Raw genomic sequence first — 19,022 nt, 5'->3', positions numbered from 1 at the left:
AAAATGGTTATACCTTTTGTTTCTTGATTTTTTATGACAAATCATTCTCTTGTTAATATAAACATATTGGATGATTTTCTCAAACCATGGACTACAACTGAAGATAAGGTTTATCACTCTGTCCATCCTCCCACTGAATATTTAATTCTGAAAAGAATTAACCCTGACAGTGGTGTAAAAGTGGAAACCAAGGCTTATAGCCAACCTAAAATAATTGATCAGTCCTGTAATGCTACTAAAAAAGACATTTCTCATGTTTACAGGCAGAACAATTATACTAATGTTTGTATGCAAACGATAGGGTCTCAGCTTGGGAGAATTGAAGTTGGAATAGACACGGTATTAAATACAATTAATACTAAGTGTATTACTGATAAGTCTTCTCCTCCAGAAGCTTCCTTATCCAAAGCATTGGTAAAACCTGCAATTGAAGTTAAAGGCTTCAATCTTACACATCCTAAGAAGAATGAAGAATTTCTTACTCTTCTTACTCAGAAAATTCAAGGACTTAAAATTCAGACTTTATCCCATGATAAATCTGATATAGGTTCTGATTCTGATGTGTTACCTCCTATTGAGGCTTTTCAAACTGATTTCACTCAGATACCTGAGTTAAACAGAATTGTCTATGATAAGAATATCCACTCCAATACAACACCTGATCCGAGTCGATATTATTATCCCAGACCCACACCTCAAGATATCTTGTACGAAGAAGATTATTTTCATACACAGAAATCTTTTCATGGTAAGACGATTTATGAATGGAACATAGATGGCAAATCTGATTATCAGATTTACGAGGTTATTCATCAAATGTTGATGTATAGCCAAGTCTGTAAAATTAACAACAACACTGACCCAACCATTGCTAAATTTGTCGTTGCTGGTTTTACAGGCATCCTTAAAGGATGGTGGGATAATGTTCTCACTGACATTCAGAAAGCCGAAATCTTTTCTGCTACCAAGATAGTTAAAGATGAAGCTACTCAACAACCAGGACCTGCTCCCGATGCGGTTTACACCCTCATCACCACTATTATCCAACATTTTGTTGGCCCAGAAGGCGCTAATAGTGAACGGAGTCGTGAACTTCTACAGAATTTAAGATGTCCATCTTTAACTCATTTCCGGTGGTATAAAGATGTATTCTTGGCAAAAGTTCTCCAACTCAATGATGCAAATCATGAGCACTGGAAGGCTAAAGTTATGGATGGTTTACCAACCTTTTTTGCTGAAAGAATCAGGAAAAAGCTTAGAAATATGCATAATGGTATCTCTATCCCTTACAGAAACTATACCTATGGTGGATTAGTCAATATTGTAATCCAGTAAGGTCTAACTCTCTGTAATGATCTGAAGTTACAGTCCCAGTTAAAAGCACAAAGATTAACTAGTAGAAACGAAGTAGGTGAATAGAAAATAATAAAGTTAATTGAAATATGTGGTCCGCGTTTTGGAATATAGTGCATCTCCTCTATTTACAATTCTTTGTACTTCCTTTGCCAACACGTCACTTCCTTCTTTAAATTGGTCAATTCATAATCCTTGATTATAGCAGCTCTTTACGTAATACATCACCATTCATAGTCCTTGATTATAACAACTCCTTACATAACCTGGCAGCGAGTAATCAAAGTCACTAATGCTATATTAATGACACTTGTCACAATTTGATTGTCCACATTTTCGCTGAATGACTGCCAAGTTTTGATGCCAAAACCTACCTAAAATTTTGGAAAATTATGTGCTGATGGTATCATAGTTTACACATTCCTATATATATATATATGCACACCAAGTGTTTCCAAGATTCTGATGCGGGACCAACTTTTTATTTTAGCCCAAAATTTGCTTGAACACTATAGTTTCCAACAGGAGTAAGATGAGCCCAACTAGATTGTGTAATTCGAGAATGACGCCTGAACTTGCTGATCAAGGGTTATATGGAAAAACCATTTTCAAGAGCAACAAATGCATTGTTTTTTATAATTGGGAGTGTACATACATGAAGAGAAGATATATAATATCATTAGCATGGGGGGGGGGGGGGGGGGGAACACAAAACATGAAAAACAATACACACCAAATCATGAGATTGAATAGTTACAAGAAACAAAGGAGTTCGATGACAATAATAAACAAGATATCTAGAAATGACAGCTCAATCATGAATTCTCACATTTCACAAATTAGTGAATCATTTGACAACATATGAACTAGTCTCCACTAAGACCAAAATATAGAAACCTGGTTAATGTTTCTGGCATTGCGAAATGTCCTTGATGAAAGAATCAATGTTTGTTTCCGCGGATCCACCTTTTGCAACAGCTTGCTGACAGATCTCTTTAAATTCACCGGCCCTTCTCCTCATCTCTTTCGCTTCATCGCTTTCCAAATCCATAAACCTCTGCAAAATGCCGGCAATCTCTTCTCGGGTCACCACACTGCTGTCTCCCACCTCTCTCCTCACCCTCCAACCAATCTTCCAGTCTTCTGCGATTTGCTTACTATTTGGAATTTGATCCCAAAATATGGGGTATGTAAGAAATGGCAGACCAGCAAAAAGACCTTCTTTAGTGGAATTCCACCCACAATGTGACCAAAACCCCCCGATTGAAGGATGGCACAATACCTTCAATTGGTCACACCAAGGCACTACTAGCCCCTTATCACCGCAACCCTCTTTCAGTTGAGAAACCTCGCCACGAGCCACCCACAAGAAGCTGACACCACTATCGCGAACCCCGGCAATGATTTCATCCATTTGGGCGCTGGAAACAGAAAGGAAGCTCCCTTGTGAAATGTACAAGACAGAACCTCTAGGTTGAGAATCTAACCATTGTACATGGTGGGAATCATTGTGGGCAGTACTTGTTGAGGAATGTTCTGCAAGTCTGAAGTAAGGTATGGCAGGACCAATAGCGTAAACGGGGATGGATAACTCTGCTTTCAGAGCATCAATGTTCTCAGCTTCGAGCTCGTGGGTGGAAGTGAAGAGAAGATACTGTGCTTTCTGCACCCATGAAATGGCTTCCAGGGCTCGATGCAACACTTTCCGAGCATCGCCATAGTAAACTGTGGTAAGATCTTTTATGCGCGTAGGAGGCACTCCTGGTATGTAGTCTACTATCTCATTTCCACGTTCTAACACACAGACACACAAAATCCATAAGACAAGTTTCATCATTAGTTGGACATGAAACAAAAGCAAACAAATTTCATTCTCTAGTGTACTCAAATAATTTTGAGTAGACATTGATGGTTTTTTTTTTTTTTTTTTTTTTTTTTTTTTTTTTTTTTTTTTTTTTTTTTTTTTTTTTTACATTTGTTTGCTATGAAACAAGGTTCATTTCTTAACTCTAATTGCTTATATGTTTCAATTATTTAATATCTTAAATTAAAGGACTCAAAAGCAGTGGCTTAGTTTTTGGAAGGTTTAATTTCATAACCATACATCACAATAACTGTTAAGTTGCCTCCATAAATTTTGTTTCCCTCTAGAAAGGGATTGTGAAATCCATACTCCATTTTATTTTTTAGTAAATGAAATGACATTGTTATTATTCAAAAATGGAACATAGCAGTATTTTTTGTGATAAAGGGTGTGAGTGCTTCTTCTTTTTTCCTAATTAATGGGTTGAGTGCTTCTTGAAATCATTTTTTTTTTACAATTTTGGAAATAAGATCAGACAGAAACAAGTATCTACTATGTCCCAACGAGGAGAAGGTATTAGGTGTGCCCGACGCACTATGCACCGGGTTCATTTAAGTCGTATGCCCGTACCCAGTGCACAATATCTATTATCTATTTCGGAACGAGGACTTAAATCATGATTTATACTTTTTTGGAGTGCATTATTGAATTGAAAAAAAAAAAAATTCGTGATTTATACTTTTTTTTTCCTCATGATTTACACTTTACCACACTTATTGATGGTGCCTTGAAAAATATAATTTCTTAAATCATGTTAAAAGCAGTCTAGAAGCTCAACTTACCATAATGTAAGCAAACAATTAACTTTTAGAGATTCTTGATACTACATGTAATAATTGAAAGAATATTTTAGAGGGGGTATAAGAGTACTTTTGATTAAATTATTTTATAATGAAGAAGTGATAAATTTGATTTTGTCATCGTCAAAGTATAATAATAATAATATAACTTCGTTTTTCTTTAAAAAAAAAAAAAAAAAAAAAAAGAGGAGACCATATACAACTAAATGTTCAACATACCGTCTCCAAATTGTTTGAGAGCACGTATCACCTAATAGTTTCTTAAGCTTTGTTTATTTTGACATAAAATATCTTACTCAAAAAATATGTTTTTCTTAGATAAAATATTTTTTATTTTTATTTTTTGTTGTTTAGTTTCGTGTCTAAAATAAGTCAAAAATTAATTGGTACGTTAATTTTGATATTGATAGGTTTTAATATTCTTTTCTTTGTAAATATTTTAACTTAACACCAAGAAAAAAAAAAAATTAACTAAATATATTTTACATCCAAAAAACGAATAGTTAATAGTAATGAATACGCACCTGACACATTAGCCGGAAAATGGCCGTTCTGCACTAGAAGATCGAAGTGATGGAAAAACGAGAACACCGACGCTGCCATCGTGAAAAACGAAGCCACCGGAATATTCCGCCGATTCCCAACGCCGACCACCCATGTAAGATACGTGTCGTAAATGATAACACTCGGCCGCGGTGGCTCAAGCCGATCCAGAAGCCTCTCGAACGGATCCTCCAATTTTGTCAGAGTGGCTTCGTAAAAGCCCGGGAAGTCCTTGCCCCGACCCACCTCCGACGGCACGACGTTGGGTATGGTTTCGAATCGGAAGTTAGCCGGCTTGATTTCAGAACCGAGAAAGCCGAGCCACTCCTCCGTGACGACGCAGGTGACCAGAATATCATCTCTTTTCGAAGCCAGCAACCTGCATAGGTTCAGCATCGGATTAATGTGTCCCCTCCCCGGATAAGGCATCGCAACCACGTGGCACCCCATGATTCGTTCCTCCTCCACCAGATCCATGTATATAATTATTACCTATGAATATATTATATATGGGTGTATATGTATAGAATCTGAAACAGAAGATGAATGTGGTTGAGACTTGAGAGAGAAGCAGATGAGTGACTCAGTGAGTGTGTTTGAAGAGTTTGTAAATTGAAAAGAAGAAAGGTTGGGACGACACGAGATTTCATAATCAGAGACCCACACTTGGTTTTTTGTCTGTTTTAGAACCGACACATCGTTAATATCTAAAAGTTGTTCCGGCTTTTTCTGGAATGAGTCCACTTTTGTTGCTTCATCGTGGTGGTGGTTGTTGTGCTTGTGCGGTCCACAACACTTTGCTCAATTGAATCATTAAATATTTACGGTAACGGGGTGTTGTCGTGTTCACCTGAGTGTATTTTACAGGAGAGGTCAAGCCTAGCACGTCTCGATCTATTTATTAACACAATTTTAAAATTTTTAGTTAAATGTGTTGAATCTCTGGACGCTAGCACGATAAAATTAATAAAAAAAATTTATCTTATCGAATTGTTTTATGATCTAAACTCATTTAAAATAAATTAAAATTTGTATTTGAATCGTATCAAATTTTATCACCCCAACTTATAAAATGTTTGGAGTTATTTTTAAAATATTAACTCTCCGGATTAATTTTGTCAAATTTGCAGTTAATTAGTGAAAAAGAGGAAAATTAATCCATGATATATTAAATTAACTTATTAACTATCACTATAAATTAACTGGGCTACAATATTAAAAAAATATATATATATTAAATAAACTTAATATTAACTTAATTGTTAACATAACTAGACTATGATGTTAACTTAATATTAACCGGGCGAGTAATGATACTTACACTTAATATTTGCAATAAATTACCTAACTAAATATTTTTGATTGGTTACTTATGTCCAATTCAAGCAAGTGGAGGGGCCATTATCTTATTTATTGCATAAAGGACCAATTAAAAATAGTAGGTTTCATAATTCAGTGTAATAAGTCGGTGTAAAAATCATTTTCCTAACCGGGCTATAAAATAATTTATTTAGTTTCAATGTTAAGTGGGTTACAATATTAAAAATTTCTATTTAATTGGGCTACTAAGTGAACTTTTGTCTAATTAAGTTTAACTTGTTCAAGAGATATTATTAATATTAAACAGAAAAATTAACTTAAATTAATTAGAAGTGGAAGTTGGGTGGATCCAATCTGAATCCAACAAGAGATTGGGTCAACAAGGGCTAACCTGATCCTGATCCAATCTTAGGTTTAGATTTTAAGCCGAACCTGGAAATTTCATTGTTAAGTGGGTTGATGGGTTGCCCTGCTATATAATAGCCCTATATGGGCGCGAATCACCTGCAGTGAGGCTCCATGTAGTTTCCTGCTGTAACTTTTAAGTGATTCATATTTGGCCACATCATTCTTCAGTTAACGGCCGTGTTTAGCCAATTACACCACTATTTATAAGTAACATTTCATCACTATTTATAAGTAACATCACATAGTCTAAAAAGTAATGTCACATATAAACATAACTCAATTCAACATATCATTTATGTGGTGATATTTATTTTTACAAATGATGATGTTACTTTTTAAACTCTGTGATATTACTTATAAATGGTGGTGAAATGTAAAAATAATCTAAAAAGTAACATCACCACTATTCATAAGTAATATCACAAAAGTCTAAAAGTAATATCACATAGTCTAAAAAGTAACATCACCACGTTTTAAGGGTGAAAGATACTTATAAATGGTGGTAATGTTACTTTTTAGACTATATAATATTACTTTTAGACTTCTGTGACGTTACTTAATAATGCTGGTGAAATGTTACTCATAAATAGTGGTGCAATTGCCAAACACAGTGTTAATGTCTATTAAGTGGAGTAAAACGTGGCCAAACCAAGGCCACTTACTACTCACTGTAAGAAACAGCATGGGAATTGCACAGCAGGTGATTTGCGCCCATATATATATATATATATATAGAGAGAGAGAGAGAGAGAGATCAGAGAGTAGTAATAGAGAAGCAATATATGGTGTGTGCTTCACACAACCAGATAAGTTAGATGACGACACAACCACAGGTCCACGTGTATATATATATATAGATACAGAGGGATGATGGTTGATAAATGAGAACCAAAGTCTATGGTTTTTCTTAAATTTCAATATACAAATTCCAAACTCAAATCCCTTGGTTCATATGTATAATTTGTGAGTTGTGCAGTGAAATAGGTCATGAGAAGTTTGAGTTTTAAAATTGTTTTGAGAAAGGAATTAATCACTTGTTTTTTTTATTCAATTTACTCTACTAAAGTTACTGGTTATTTAAACAATGGAATATCTCGAGGTTTTAGGCGTTATCCCAAAGATATATGAAGCAAAGTACACCGAACTTAATTTGATTTAGACTCAAACCTTTTCGTTTTACCAAGATTTAATCCGCTGAATGTCATTGACTTTGCGACTTCCTGTCTAACAGGTTTCGACATCAAACTTATACCTCGAACCTTATAGAAGGATTGCTGGTAGATCTGAAGAAAAACGGAAGCAATTTAAAATTTTCAGGATCATATCCACATGATATTTCATCAAATCAAGAAATACTGAAAATGGATTTTATACCTTTGAACGTTTGATTAATCGTTAACACTCCGAGAATAACAATGAATTAGATTGCTCCTCATTTGGCCTTGAATCCCAATAAATCTTTACCTCTATATCCCCGGAATACACAAGTTTGTGGAAACCCTATATCTCTCTCTCGATTGTTCTGTATTCTATAAGTTTGTGCGTGAATCATCGAGCAATCAACCTTAGAGATATTACGTATATAGATGGGGCTAGAGATGAGGATCAAAAGGGATTCTTATCCTAACTCCAATTAGATAGAGATAGAGTCATAACTCTATGTTATCAAATTAATTACAATAATCACCACAATAATATTGTAATGGCACTCTAGGATTCAAAAATTACAACAAGGCCCTATCACTAAATAACTACATTTAGGTCCCTCCACTACCGAATTTCCATAAGTAGTCCCAAGAAAAATAAATACTGTCCCACCTAAGGCATGCATACTTCTTATATTCCTTGAGTAATCAATTTAATCCTTATGACCATTGAATTTCTTTTATAAAAAAAATTTTCAGAATAAATAATTTTCTAAATAAATAATAGAAAAATAATTTAGTAAACATTTTACTAAAATGCTCTGGCCAGGTTCCAGTGATCAAACTTATTAAATTGTATCAAGGGAATATTCTAACTCTTATAAAGAGTGTGGATTCCATATTGAGCATTTGTGTTCCCAGAGCTCCAACATTAGCCACCCAAGGTAGTGTGGTATTGACCTTAAAAAGATCTTACACATTTGTAAGTCAAAATGATTAATACTGAAACTTGAGTTCACTAAATCCCTTAGGATTTAAAGCCTGTGAATTTAGTAGAAAAGAAACACATCAAAATAATGACAGTACATTGTATGGTGTGATCTTATGATGATCCAGTTCAGTGTACTGAAAGCACACTAACACACTACCTTAGAGTCAACTACCCCAATGGTCGAGACAAACCATCATATCTTATAGAGGTCAAGTTTGTTACAGTCTTACAGATAAAAGTGCCCAACTTTTATCACTGACTGCGAACAATGCCAAAGTTTAAGAAACCGGTGAGCCTAAATCTCCTGCGTGTAAATCTCATTTACACACTTAAGTCACCTATAATGCAACTTGAGGACTGTAATGCATCTCATACAAATATATGTAAAGTCCAATGCATGAATATCACATTTATTAATAAAATATCAAATTAATAATAAATAATTGGCTTGTAGGGCATATAATCCCAACAATCTCCCACTTGCACTCAAAGCCAATTACCATTACATCTAACACCCATCCCTTCAATATGATACTCAAAAACCTTAGTAGGTAGAGTCTTAGTGAAAGGATCTGCAAGGTTATTTGCTGATGCAATCTTAGTGACAACAATATCCCTATGCTGAACTATCTCTTTAAAACACCACCACACTTCCATCACTCTTCTTGTATATATAAGGCCCATTCAGATTCTACTCATGTTCAAATGATTTGACCACGATCAAAACGAATGTTCTAAGTCACAATCTTTATAACCTTTTCATAAGTATAGAGGGATCTTGCTCTTCTGGGATCACCTCGTCAGACTTTTTCAAGAGCATTAACCTATCAGATGGCCTGATAACCCTCCCACTACGTTAAGGTTCTGATATAATAAGAGATTCTGGACTCATAATTTCTAATGTCTTATCATCCTTAACTATCATATCCACTCTTGGATTGATTGGTGTATTTAGCATCTCCTCTAAAACAACCATGCTTCGAGGATGGTGATTCATTATATAATCCTCCTTGAGAAAAGTAGCATTCGTATTAACGAACACTTTTTTCTCCTTAGGATTATAAAATGAATAACCCTTTGTACCATTTGGGTAGCCCACAAATAGACAAACATCTAATCTCGATCCCATCTTCTCAAGCTTTCCTTCCACACAAGTGCAAGATACTCCCACTTACATAAATTTTGTAAACTAAATTTTCACCTGGTTTACAATTCCTTGGGAGTGTTTAGAACTACTTTAGATAGAACCCCAAAAGAATACCGGTAGACTTGAAAAACTGATCATTAATCTTACCGTGTCCTGTAAAGATTTATTCCTACTTTCTATAATACCATTTTGTTATGGTGTGTTTGGTATATAAGTTTAGGATATGATCCCATGTATAGGACCACATACAGTTATATGCACCAACTCTAGAACCTCTTTAGCTTTTATGCCTCTTATCCTCAAAAAGGTCTTTTGGTCATTTTACCCTCTAAGTAGGATTCGTAAACTGAAAGTGGTTAAACCATTAAAGAGCCCAAAAGCCAATCCTTAAACAGTCTTTGGATCCTATTTAGATTAATTAATATGACCTAACCGCATTTGCCAAAAATATATAGAGTTATTCGAAGGAATCTTTCCTTTTAATGGTAAGACATTCAACACATCAATTATTTCAGTATCATATAAGGAGTGCGGTGTAGGAGTAATTAAATAAAGACCATCAATCAATGTACCAGAATAAATAAACCTTTTATTTATTTATTTATTTTTAAAACTTCTAAATCAAAAGATATTGAAAACCCAGATTTCGAAAAAACTGAAATAGAAAACAAGTATTTTCTACTCTCTGGTACATAAAGACAATCTTTAATAATAAACTTCTATCATTTTTTTCAAAATAACTACTCCTACTGATATTGTCGCTACCCTTGCTTGTGAAGCAAGATAAAGATATATATCTCCCCTTCACTCAGTCTTTTGGTTTCCTAAAACCCCTAAAATAAATTACAAACATGGTTAGTGGCTCCAGAATCTATAAACTAGGTATCTGTAGATCCAACCACATATCATGTCTTAATAATGAGTGACTGAAGCATACCTTCAAAGTGCTTCTTTGCTAGATACACCCGAAAATTCCTTTTCTAGTGCCCTTCCTTACCACAATGGAAACAATTTCCTTTGATTTTAGCCTTGCCCTTAGCCTTGACAATCCTAACACTAGCACCAACCTTTTTGGGGACAGTGGAACCTTGCTTCTTATTATGGTTCTTGCCTTTCGACTTTCCATTAGAAGAAGAACCCTTTTCCACTATGTGAACACTCCATTGACCCTTAAAAATTCCTTCTACAGCTTGCAGAACATTAATCAGTTCCAATAAAGAATAAGCCATGATGTTTATAGAATAATTTAGTTTGAACTGATTGAATGACTTTGGCAATGATTGCAGAATTATATCAAACTGGGTCTCACCATCTATGTCTGCCCCAAGAACTTCCAGTTCATTGAAATAAGAAATTATTTTTAAAAGGTGTTCGCTAACTAAAGTTCCTTTAGGCATACGAGCATTCATAATCTGTTTCATTGCGACTTGTCGTGCCATTCTACTTTGTTCCCCAAATATTTCCTTAAGGTTCAACAAAATGTCATGAGCAGTGACAAAAAACTGATGCTAATGTTGTAAAACGTTTGACATTGAAGCTAAAATATAACACTTGGCCATTTCATCAGCCTTTTGCCACTTCTCGTACATTTCCTTTAGCTCCTGGCTTTCATCAGGGCCAGGCATAGGAGGGCACTCTTGAGTGAGCACAAATTTGTACTCCTGTGCTGTAAGTACAATGTAAAGATTTCTCTTCCAATCAATATAGTTTGGCCCGGTTAATTTGTTGTCCTTAAGTATACCAGCAAGTGGACTGAAAACATTCGATATCTGAAATATATATAAACATTCATGCATAAATAAAATGACATACATATAGAAAACAAAAAATAAACTTTAGTTTTCATATAGCCTCTTTGTAAGTCTCTCTAAACCACTGATGTAATGAAAACATCGGTAATCATAATCCCTGTAGGTATTCACTTGTTTCTCCTAGAAGGCAATAAGAACATGCCACTACCAAGAGATCATGTCACTGCCTTGATTAGACGGAAACAATTCCCACCACATCCCATTGTCTAGGCATCTCATGCCAAATGAAATATGGCGACCGATTTATCCTTGGCCTCTAAATGAAAATACTCCCTGAGGTGGAACATAATCCCACTTAGTCAAATGTATACCATTGTCTAGAAGTAGTGCAATTGAATGAGATCCGTCTCCTAATGGTGATCGTCCCCATCCGTCTGCCGCTAGTTCTATCATGCGAAGTCTATATCTAGTAACCAGTGAAACAAATACCCTCCGAAGGAGCACCTAAGATTGGTGGCGAGGTACTTGTTACACCATACAATAGATCGACAATGGAAGGCTGTGAAATTTAAGATTAAATCCTGTTCCCACTTGATTTTTAAAATTTGAGAGTTTTCTTTAAATTCCATACATCCTATGCATAATATCATCGTATTATGATATTAATTTTAATCTAAAAAATATTGGAATCTATTTTAAAATTTCTTTTAGGCACAATGAATCTAATCCATTTGGGTCAACTTAGCTCAATTCCTTGAGCTAAGCTATGGGATAATCCTACACTTTCCACAAAATTTTAAAAATAAAATTTTTAATTTTCAGAAAATCAAGTTTTCAAAAATATTTTGAAAAGTGCTAATTTTCCCAAAACTACCCAAATAAGTAATTCTAATTTTATTTAGTTTAAAATTAAATAAAACATAACTAGAGCAATTCATGGATTAAGCATAACATTCAAGCATATAATCATCACATGAATATAAACACGCAAATAAAAACACGTTGCACCATATATAGTGCTAATCCCCTCTCATGGCCGGTTAAAAATCATCTCATGGTCGTGTTGTGCTTTCAAAGTCCTCTATTAGAAGTATTGACTCTTATCTTGTTTAAATCTTGAACTCTTCAAGAACTTCAACCCCAAATTTAGAGAATAGTACAATATTTTCTCCTATATCCAATTTAAACCTTACATAAACTTCTAAACAAGATAAAATAAATAAATATATAGTTAAATCCTATTCGGTTAGGGAAAACCAACCCTTATTGGGACAACCCTTTAAAACGCCGCCTCTAATTAATTAATTACATCACAAGCAATTAAATAATAAATTAAAACTCAACCGGGCCATGAGAGAGATTAATTTAATTAATCTACACCTGCAATCAAACTAATATGCACAAAAATACATGCATATGTCCATGGAAAATTGAACATGAAAACTGATTGCATTTTAAAACTGGAATGAACAGTACCGTAAATAAAATAAAACAGTGCATAATTTCAACTCCAAACAAATATAATAACAAAATATTATATTCATTAATTATAAACCCATTAACCACAAGATGAATACCAGATTCATAAGCATTTTGGTGTCATTCTCATGCGTGGCCCACTTAGTTTTTATAGTATTATATATATACCCCTTTATGAACAGCTTACCACATGGGGGTAATTCTAGGTAATCTTGTATTAATCAACAATGTGCTACTATATTCATTGTTTAATAATAGCCTTGAATAAAGTATGAGTTTCCAATTAAACGTCAAACTAATAACCATCTCTGGACACGTCCAACCATGGTCAATTAATAATTTTATTATGGGCTAAATCATAATTTTATTCTGGTAATCTTTTGATTACCTATTGTTGCACTACACCCATCACATGGTTGTGCACTGATCACCATAGAAAAGAAACCAAAAGCGGCTACCAACATCATGTCATTTATTTATGTATTTTTAATCTGTGAAAACTTACTTTTTCACATGAAACTCAAACACTGAGAGTTTCAAATTGATCATTAAATAATAATACATAAAGGACAAATAAAACCCATATGATTGTCTATACTTCATTGCAATAGTCCATTCCATTCACTTAATATAATAATATATATTTAAATGAAACAAGAGAACAACCTCTGGCCAATCTTTCGGTGCCAATGACTGTTTCGGCAAACACTCTAACTCCATCAGATTTTTTTATTTTATTCACTACTACCATATCTCTATCTCAAAGCATAACAACAGATATAAAAAAATAAAAATCCGATGGGTTAAGATCCAATGCAAACACGTCGACTTAATCATGACATAATCCTGCTATCAAAATTAATTCCAAAATAATCAAATAGCATTTAAACATGTCTTTCAAAATTAATTTCAAAATCATCAAATAACATTTAAACAACTATATATATCTACACATGCATAGATAATCAAGAATTAAAAATCATCACCATGATTTGATGAAAAATTCGTGGGCGGCTCTGATACCAATTGAAGAAAAACGGAAACGATTTAAAATTTTTAGGATCATATCCACATGATATTTCATCAAATCAAGAAATACTAAAAAGGGATTTCATACCTTTGGACGATTGATTAATCGTCAACACTCCAAGAATAATAGTGAATTAGATTGCTCCTCCTTTGGCCTTGAATACCAGTAAACCTTCACCTCTATATCCCCGGAATACACAAGTTTGTGGAAACCCTGTATCTCTCACTGTCAATTGTTCTGTATTTTGTAAGTTTGTGCGTCAATCATTGAACAATCAACCTAGGAGATATTACGCATATAGATAGGGCTAGAGATGAGGATCAAAAGGGATTCTTATCCTATCTCCAATTAGATAGAGATAGAGTTATCTTATCAAATTAATTACAATAATCACCACAATAATATTGTAATTGCACTCTAGGATTAAAAAGTTACAACAAGGCCCTGTCATACTAGATAACTACATATAAGTCCCTCCACTACCGAATATCCATAAGTAGCCCCGAGGAAAATAAATATTGTCCTACCTAAGGCATGCTTACTTCTTATATTCCTTGAGTAACCAATTTAATCCTTATGACCATTGAATTTCTTTTATAAAAGAATTTTTTAAAATAAATATTTTTCTACATAAATAATAGAAAAATAATTTAGTAAACATTTTACTAAAATGCCCTGGCCAGGTTCCAGTGATCAAACTTATTAAATTAAGGGGATATTCTAACTCTTATAAAGAGTGTGGATTCCATGTTAAGCATTTGTGTTCCCAGAGCTCCAACATTAGCAACTCAAGATACCGTGGTATTGTTCTTAAAAAGATCTCACACATTGGTAAGTCAAAGTGACTAATACTGAAACTTGAGTTCACTAAATCCCTCAGGATTTAGAGCCTATAAATTTAGCAGAAAATAAACACATCAAATTAAATAATGACAGTACATTGTATGGTGTGATCTTAAGGTGACCCAGTTCAATGTACTCCAAGCACACTAACACACTGCCTTAGAGTCAACTACCCCAACGGTCGAGACAAACCATCCTATCTTATAGAGGTCAAATGTGTTATAGTCTTACAGATAAAAGTGCCCAACTTTTGTCACTGACTATGAACATTACCAAGGTGCAAGAAACCGGTGAGCCCAAATCTCCTGCGTTTAAATCTCATTTACACACTTAAGTCACCTATAATGCAGCTCGAGGACTATAATGTATCTCATACAAATATATGTAAAGCCCAATGCATGAATATCACATTTATTAATAAAATATCGAATTAATAATAAGTAATTGGCTTGTAAGGCATATAATGCCAACAAGATCAACAACACTCTGCAAGCGCCTTGATCCCTTCAAAGTGTGATCTAAAATTCTTCTTCTTCGAATCTAATTTAGAACCAACATATCGTTAATATCTGTGATAGTTGTTCCAGCTTTTTTCGTAAGGAGTCAATTTTGTTGTTCTGTGGTAGTTGGGCAAGGATTCAGTGCCTATGGTAGTTGTCGTGCTTGTATGGTCCACAACACTTTGCTCAATTTATAATCATTAAATATTAATGTTACAATATTTTTTGGTTTTAATTCCTTTAGATCCCATGTGGTTTGTCCGACTTCTCCACATTGTTGGGTTCGTGGCTCAAAATTATGTAGAGAATTTAATTTTCTTTTCTGTTTTGATCTGTTGAAATTTGTGAAGGAAATTATGTCTCATTAAATTTCTATTTTAGAGTCGGGATTAATATGGTAACTGCTTGTAGGCAAGTTGGGAATGATTATCCAACAAGAAATTGAGTTTTGAAGACTCTATAAATAGAGATGGGTATGAGAGGTTTAGTGAGAGAGTAGAGTGAAAAGATGTAAAGGATTTAAAGATGAATGTTATGAGAAGAGAGGAAATATATGTAATTCCCGAGTGTATACATGTAGCCTCAAAAGAGATGATAAGTGAATGAGTGAGGTTTTGACATGTGGTTATATATTCTCTTCCTCGCTACATAATAGTGAAATAGTATAAGTATGTATTGGCCCAAGAATTGACTCTAGAGGGGGGGGGGGGGGGGGTGAATAGAGTCAATGGCTAATTTTCGTAAATTATAGAAATACAATTTCTAATCAACGATATAACCTATTATGCAATAATCAACATGTGAAATTAAGATATGAAAGTAAACAATTTATAGCACAATTGTAAAAGAGAAAAGGGAAGAGAAATTGCAAATTATAACACGGGGATTTTTGCGAGGTTCGGAAACTCCTACTCCTCGGCTTAAGATCCCTCTTAAGACTTCCTGTTCCAATATAACTTTTCCTTATGGGTGGAGAGCAAACCTTTACATAAAGCAAGACCTTGCTTCTTTTCCTTGCTAAGAGAACACCCTTCTCCTAGGCTTCTTTTGGGTCACACCAACCCTTACAAGTTTGAAGAAAAGATTGTAATTGAAGTACAAGATTGAATCTCTCTCAAGATAGATATACAAGTGCAAGCTCATAAGAAATATCTCTCAAAGATTGATGTACAAACTTTAGCTCTCAACTAGAGTATATATGAATATAAGTGAAGCTCAAACTCTATAAATGATATGAATGAGAGAAGATGATATAAGTGAAGAACAAAAACTCTAATGAACTCAATAAGATCTCTCAAGTGTAGAATAGAACAAAAGCTCTATGAAGATTCAAATTAGAGCAAAAGCCCTTGAATCCTTAGTTAAATCTCTCAAGATTTGTATATAAGTGAATGAGAGAGATGAAGAGAAAATTGAGAACAAAAGCTCTCTTTAATGCAATGTGAAGGCTTTCAAATGATGTCTCTTAGTTATTAAGACATTACTCACTCTATTTATAGAGTTTCCAAGCTCAATATAGCTGTTGGGAGTGGAATGCACGAGGGTCGAGAAGAAAAGATCCGTTGCAGTTTGAAATCTGCAGATCTGCGACCAAACCGGTCGACATCTACTCCAAATCGGTTGACATCTACTTATAAACCAGTTGATGAATTTTACAAACCAGTCGACATCTCTTGCAAACCAGTCAACATCTTGATGTATTTTGCAAACTAGTCGACATCTCTTGCAAACCAGTCAATATCTACCGAGCTTCATTTTGACCTTAGCTTCTGCCTAGATACCGGTCAACATATATGTCAAACCGGTCGACATGTATGAGCTTCAACTTGGAATTTTTGCTATTTGGACAGAAAAGAGCATGACTTCAAATGGACATACCTCAGTCCATTTTACTCCAAATGAGGTGAAATTTGAGTCTAAATTTATTGCCTTGAAGTTAGCTTTCTAATTCCACTGGCCTTACTCAAAAATTCCAACCACCGAAAAAGTTATGGCCGTTTAAGTGCAAACTGGTCAGAATTTTCTCAAAGCAGAATCAGGTATTTTGTGAAGCTCATATCTCAGTCATTTTAAGTCCAATTTAGGTGAAATTTAAGTCTAAATTCAAGGGCTTGAAGTTAGATTTCCAATGCCACTGGCCTTGTGTAAAAATTCCAATTACAAAAATAGTTATAGCAGTTTTAGTGCACGCTGGTCTGAAATTTTTCTGGGCTGAAAATTGCTTCTTATGAGATATCCATCTTTCTAGCACCTAGGACTTTGATGAATGGTTCAATTTAGTTCAAGACCTATTTCTAAGAGTGTAGGGACATATGAAGATGATAAATCTCTAGTACATTGTGTCCTACAGTCATTTACCAAATTATGGTAACAAGGGCTTTAAAGATGAAAATTTAATTTCAATGCCTTTTCCTTTTCTTTATAGAGACCAAAATAAATATTATGATTAATGTGCATGATCTTAACATTTCTAGCACAAGTGATGAGTTCTTTCAAAGCTTATGCAAGCTTGAACTAACTCACTCTTTATCAAAGACTCCATATGTCAATTGTATATGAATGAAGTGCATAGTCAATTGCTAATGGATATAGGAACATATGAACGATAATATGATATGCATGGTCCTATAGAGATGAGCTTCAAATAGATTCATAAATACTTTGACATTTAATCCTAAACATTCACCATGCTATCTACCCTTTTCTTTAAGCTATGTCCATGATCTTTAGGCTTTGAGGTATCCTTACTTTCATCATTTCTTTGAGTTGGTTTCTTCCTCGTTGTAGTCCAAACTATCTTTGGATGGACTTTGCAATTGGCTTCTTGCAAAACTCTTCTTTGTATCCATTTCTTTCATTGATGTGATCTTGAATAATGAAATACTTGAAATGATCTTTATAATCTTCATTGAGGTTCTTCTTTGAATATATGTCATCTATAACACTCAATGTGAACATTAGTCCTTAAACACCATTAATGGTTTGTTATCATCAAAACAACTAGATTGTCATTGGATGAAATCCTTAAGGTCAACAATCTCCCCTTTTTTGATGATGACAAAATATTGATGTGTTCATAAGCAAGTGGAGTAGCATTTGAAAAATGTTCCCCCTATCAAAGTGCTTTCAATGAACATAATGTTATAAAATTGCATACTTGAAATATCATAAATCATTTTAGACATAAATATGCATTTAAGATTATTTTACACATCACATATCTCTCCCCCTTTGGCATCTCAAAAAGGTGGGAGGCCTAAACAACTTCATTAAGCATTTTGTGTTCGTAAAAATGAAGCAAGGATTAGTGTAAGCCAAAAGGCAAAAACCTTTGTAGAGGCAAAGCAAATAAGTTAAGTGTGCTTCAATCCTAATATATATTTTTCCCATTTGATGTATTCAATAAAGAGGTAGATTTTTTTCAAAGTTATGAAAGCTCATAAGAATGGAATATAATGACCAAAAAGTCATTTTAAGGCATGTTTGACAAAATACAAGATAAGTCAATTAAGCTAAGCAAATCATGCAATATTCTTTCGTACGAGATTACTAATAATCTCCCTCTATCAATATGTTTCCATTTGCATCATATATTATTCAATGATTATGCAACAATTGAACAATGAAGCAATGATAGGTAAAGTATACTTAAGATATATCATGAAATAAGTCATACTTAAAAACCCTTAATTCATTAATGGAAATGATAAGATGTATTATTTGAAGATCATGGGTTTCCCAAAAGTATATAAGCCAATAAAGAGATATAATTATAACACATAGGAGTAAGTATGGCTAAAATCATCAAAAATGAGGTCTTGATACCAAAATAATTTCTTTAAGAGATG

At 34.0% G+C, this 19,022-nt stretch overlaps 1 protein-coding gene across 1 annotated transcript; it reads right to left on the bottom strand.

Annotated features, from left to right (window-relative positions):
• Positions 1-2,069: 2,069 nt before the first annotated feature.
• Positions 2,070-5,242, bottom strand: LOC132306467 (UDP-glycosyltransferase 87A2-like). The gene is made up of 2 exons (XM_059803854.1): positions 4,542-5,242; positions 2,070-3,147 (listed from the first exon to the last, which is right to left on the bottom strand). The coding sequence occupies exons 1-2, from the start codon at positions 5,035-5,037 to the stop codon at positions 2,255-2,257; spliced, it is 1,389 nt and encodes a 462-aa protein (XP_059659837.1). The 5' UTR covers positions 5,038-5,242; the 3' UTR covers positions 2,070-2,254.
• Positions 5,243-19,022: the final 13,780 nt, after the last annotated feature.

This window comes from Cornus florida, unplaced genomic scaffold (genome assembly GCF_030987335.1).
Source record: "Cornus florida cultivar Cherokee Brave unplaced genomic scaffold, ASM3098733v1 CherokeeBrave_3.0.0_Hap2_Chr05, whole genome shotgun sequence".
Classification (NCBI taxonomy): domain Eukaryota; kingdom Viridiplantae; phylum Streptophyta; class Magnoliopsida; order Cornales; family Cornaceae; genus Cornus; species Cornus florida.
This window is presented reverse-complemented; position numbering and strand designations above follow the sequence as displayed.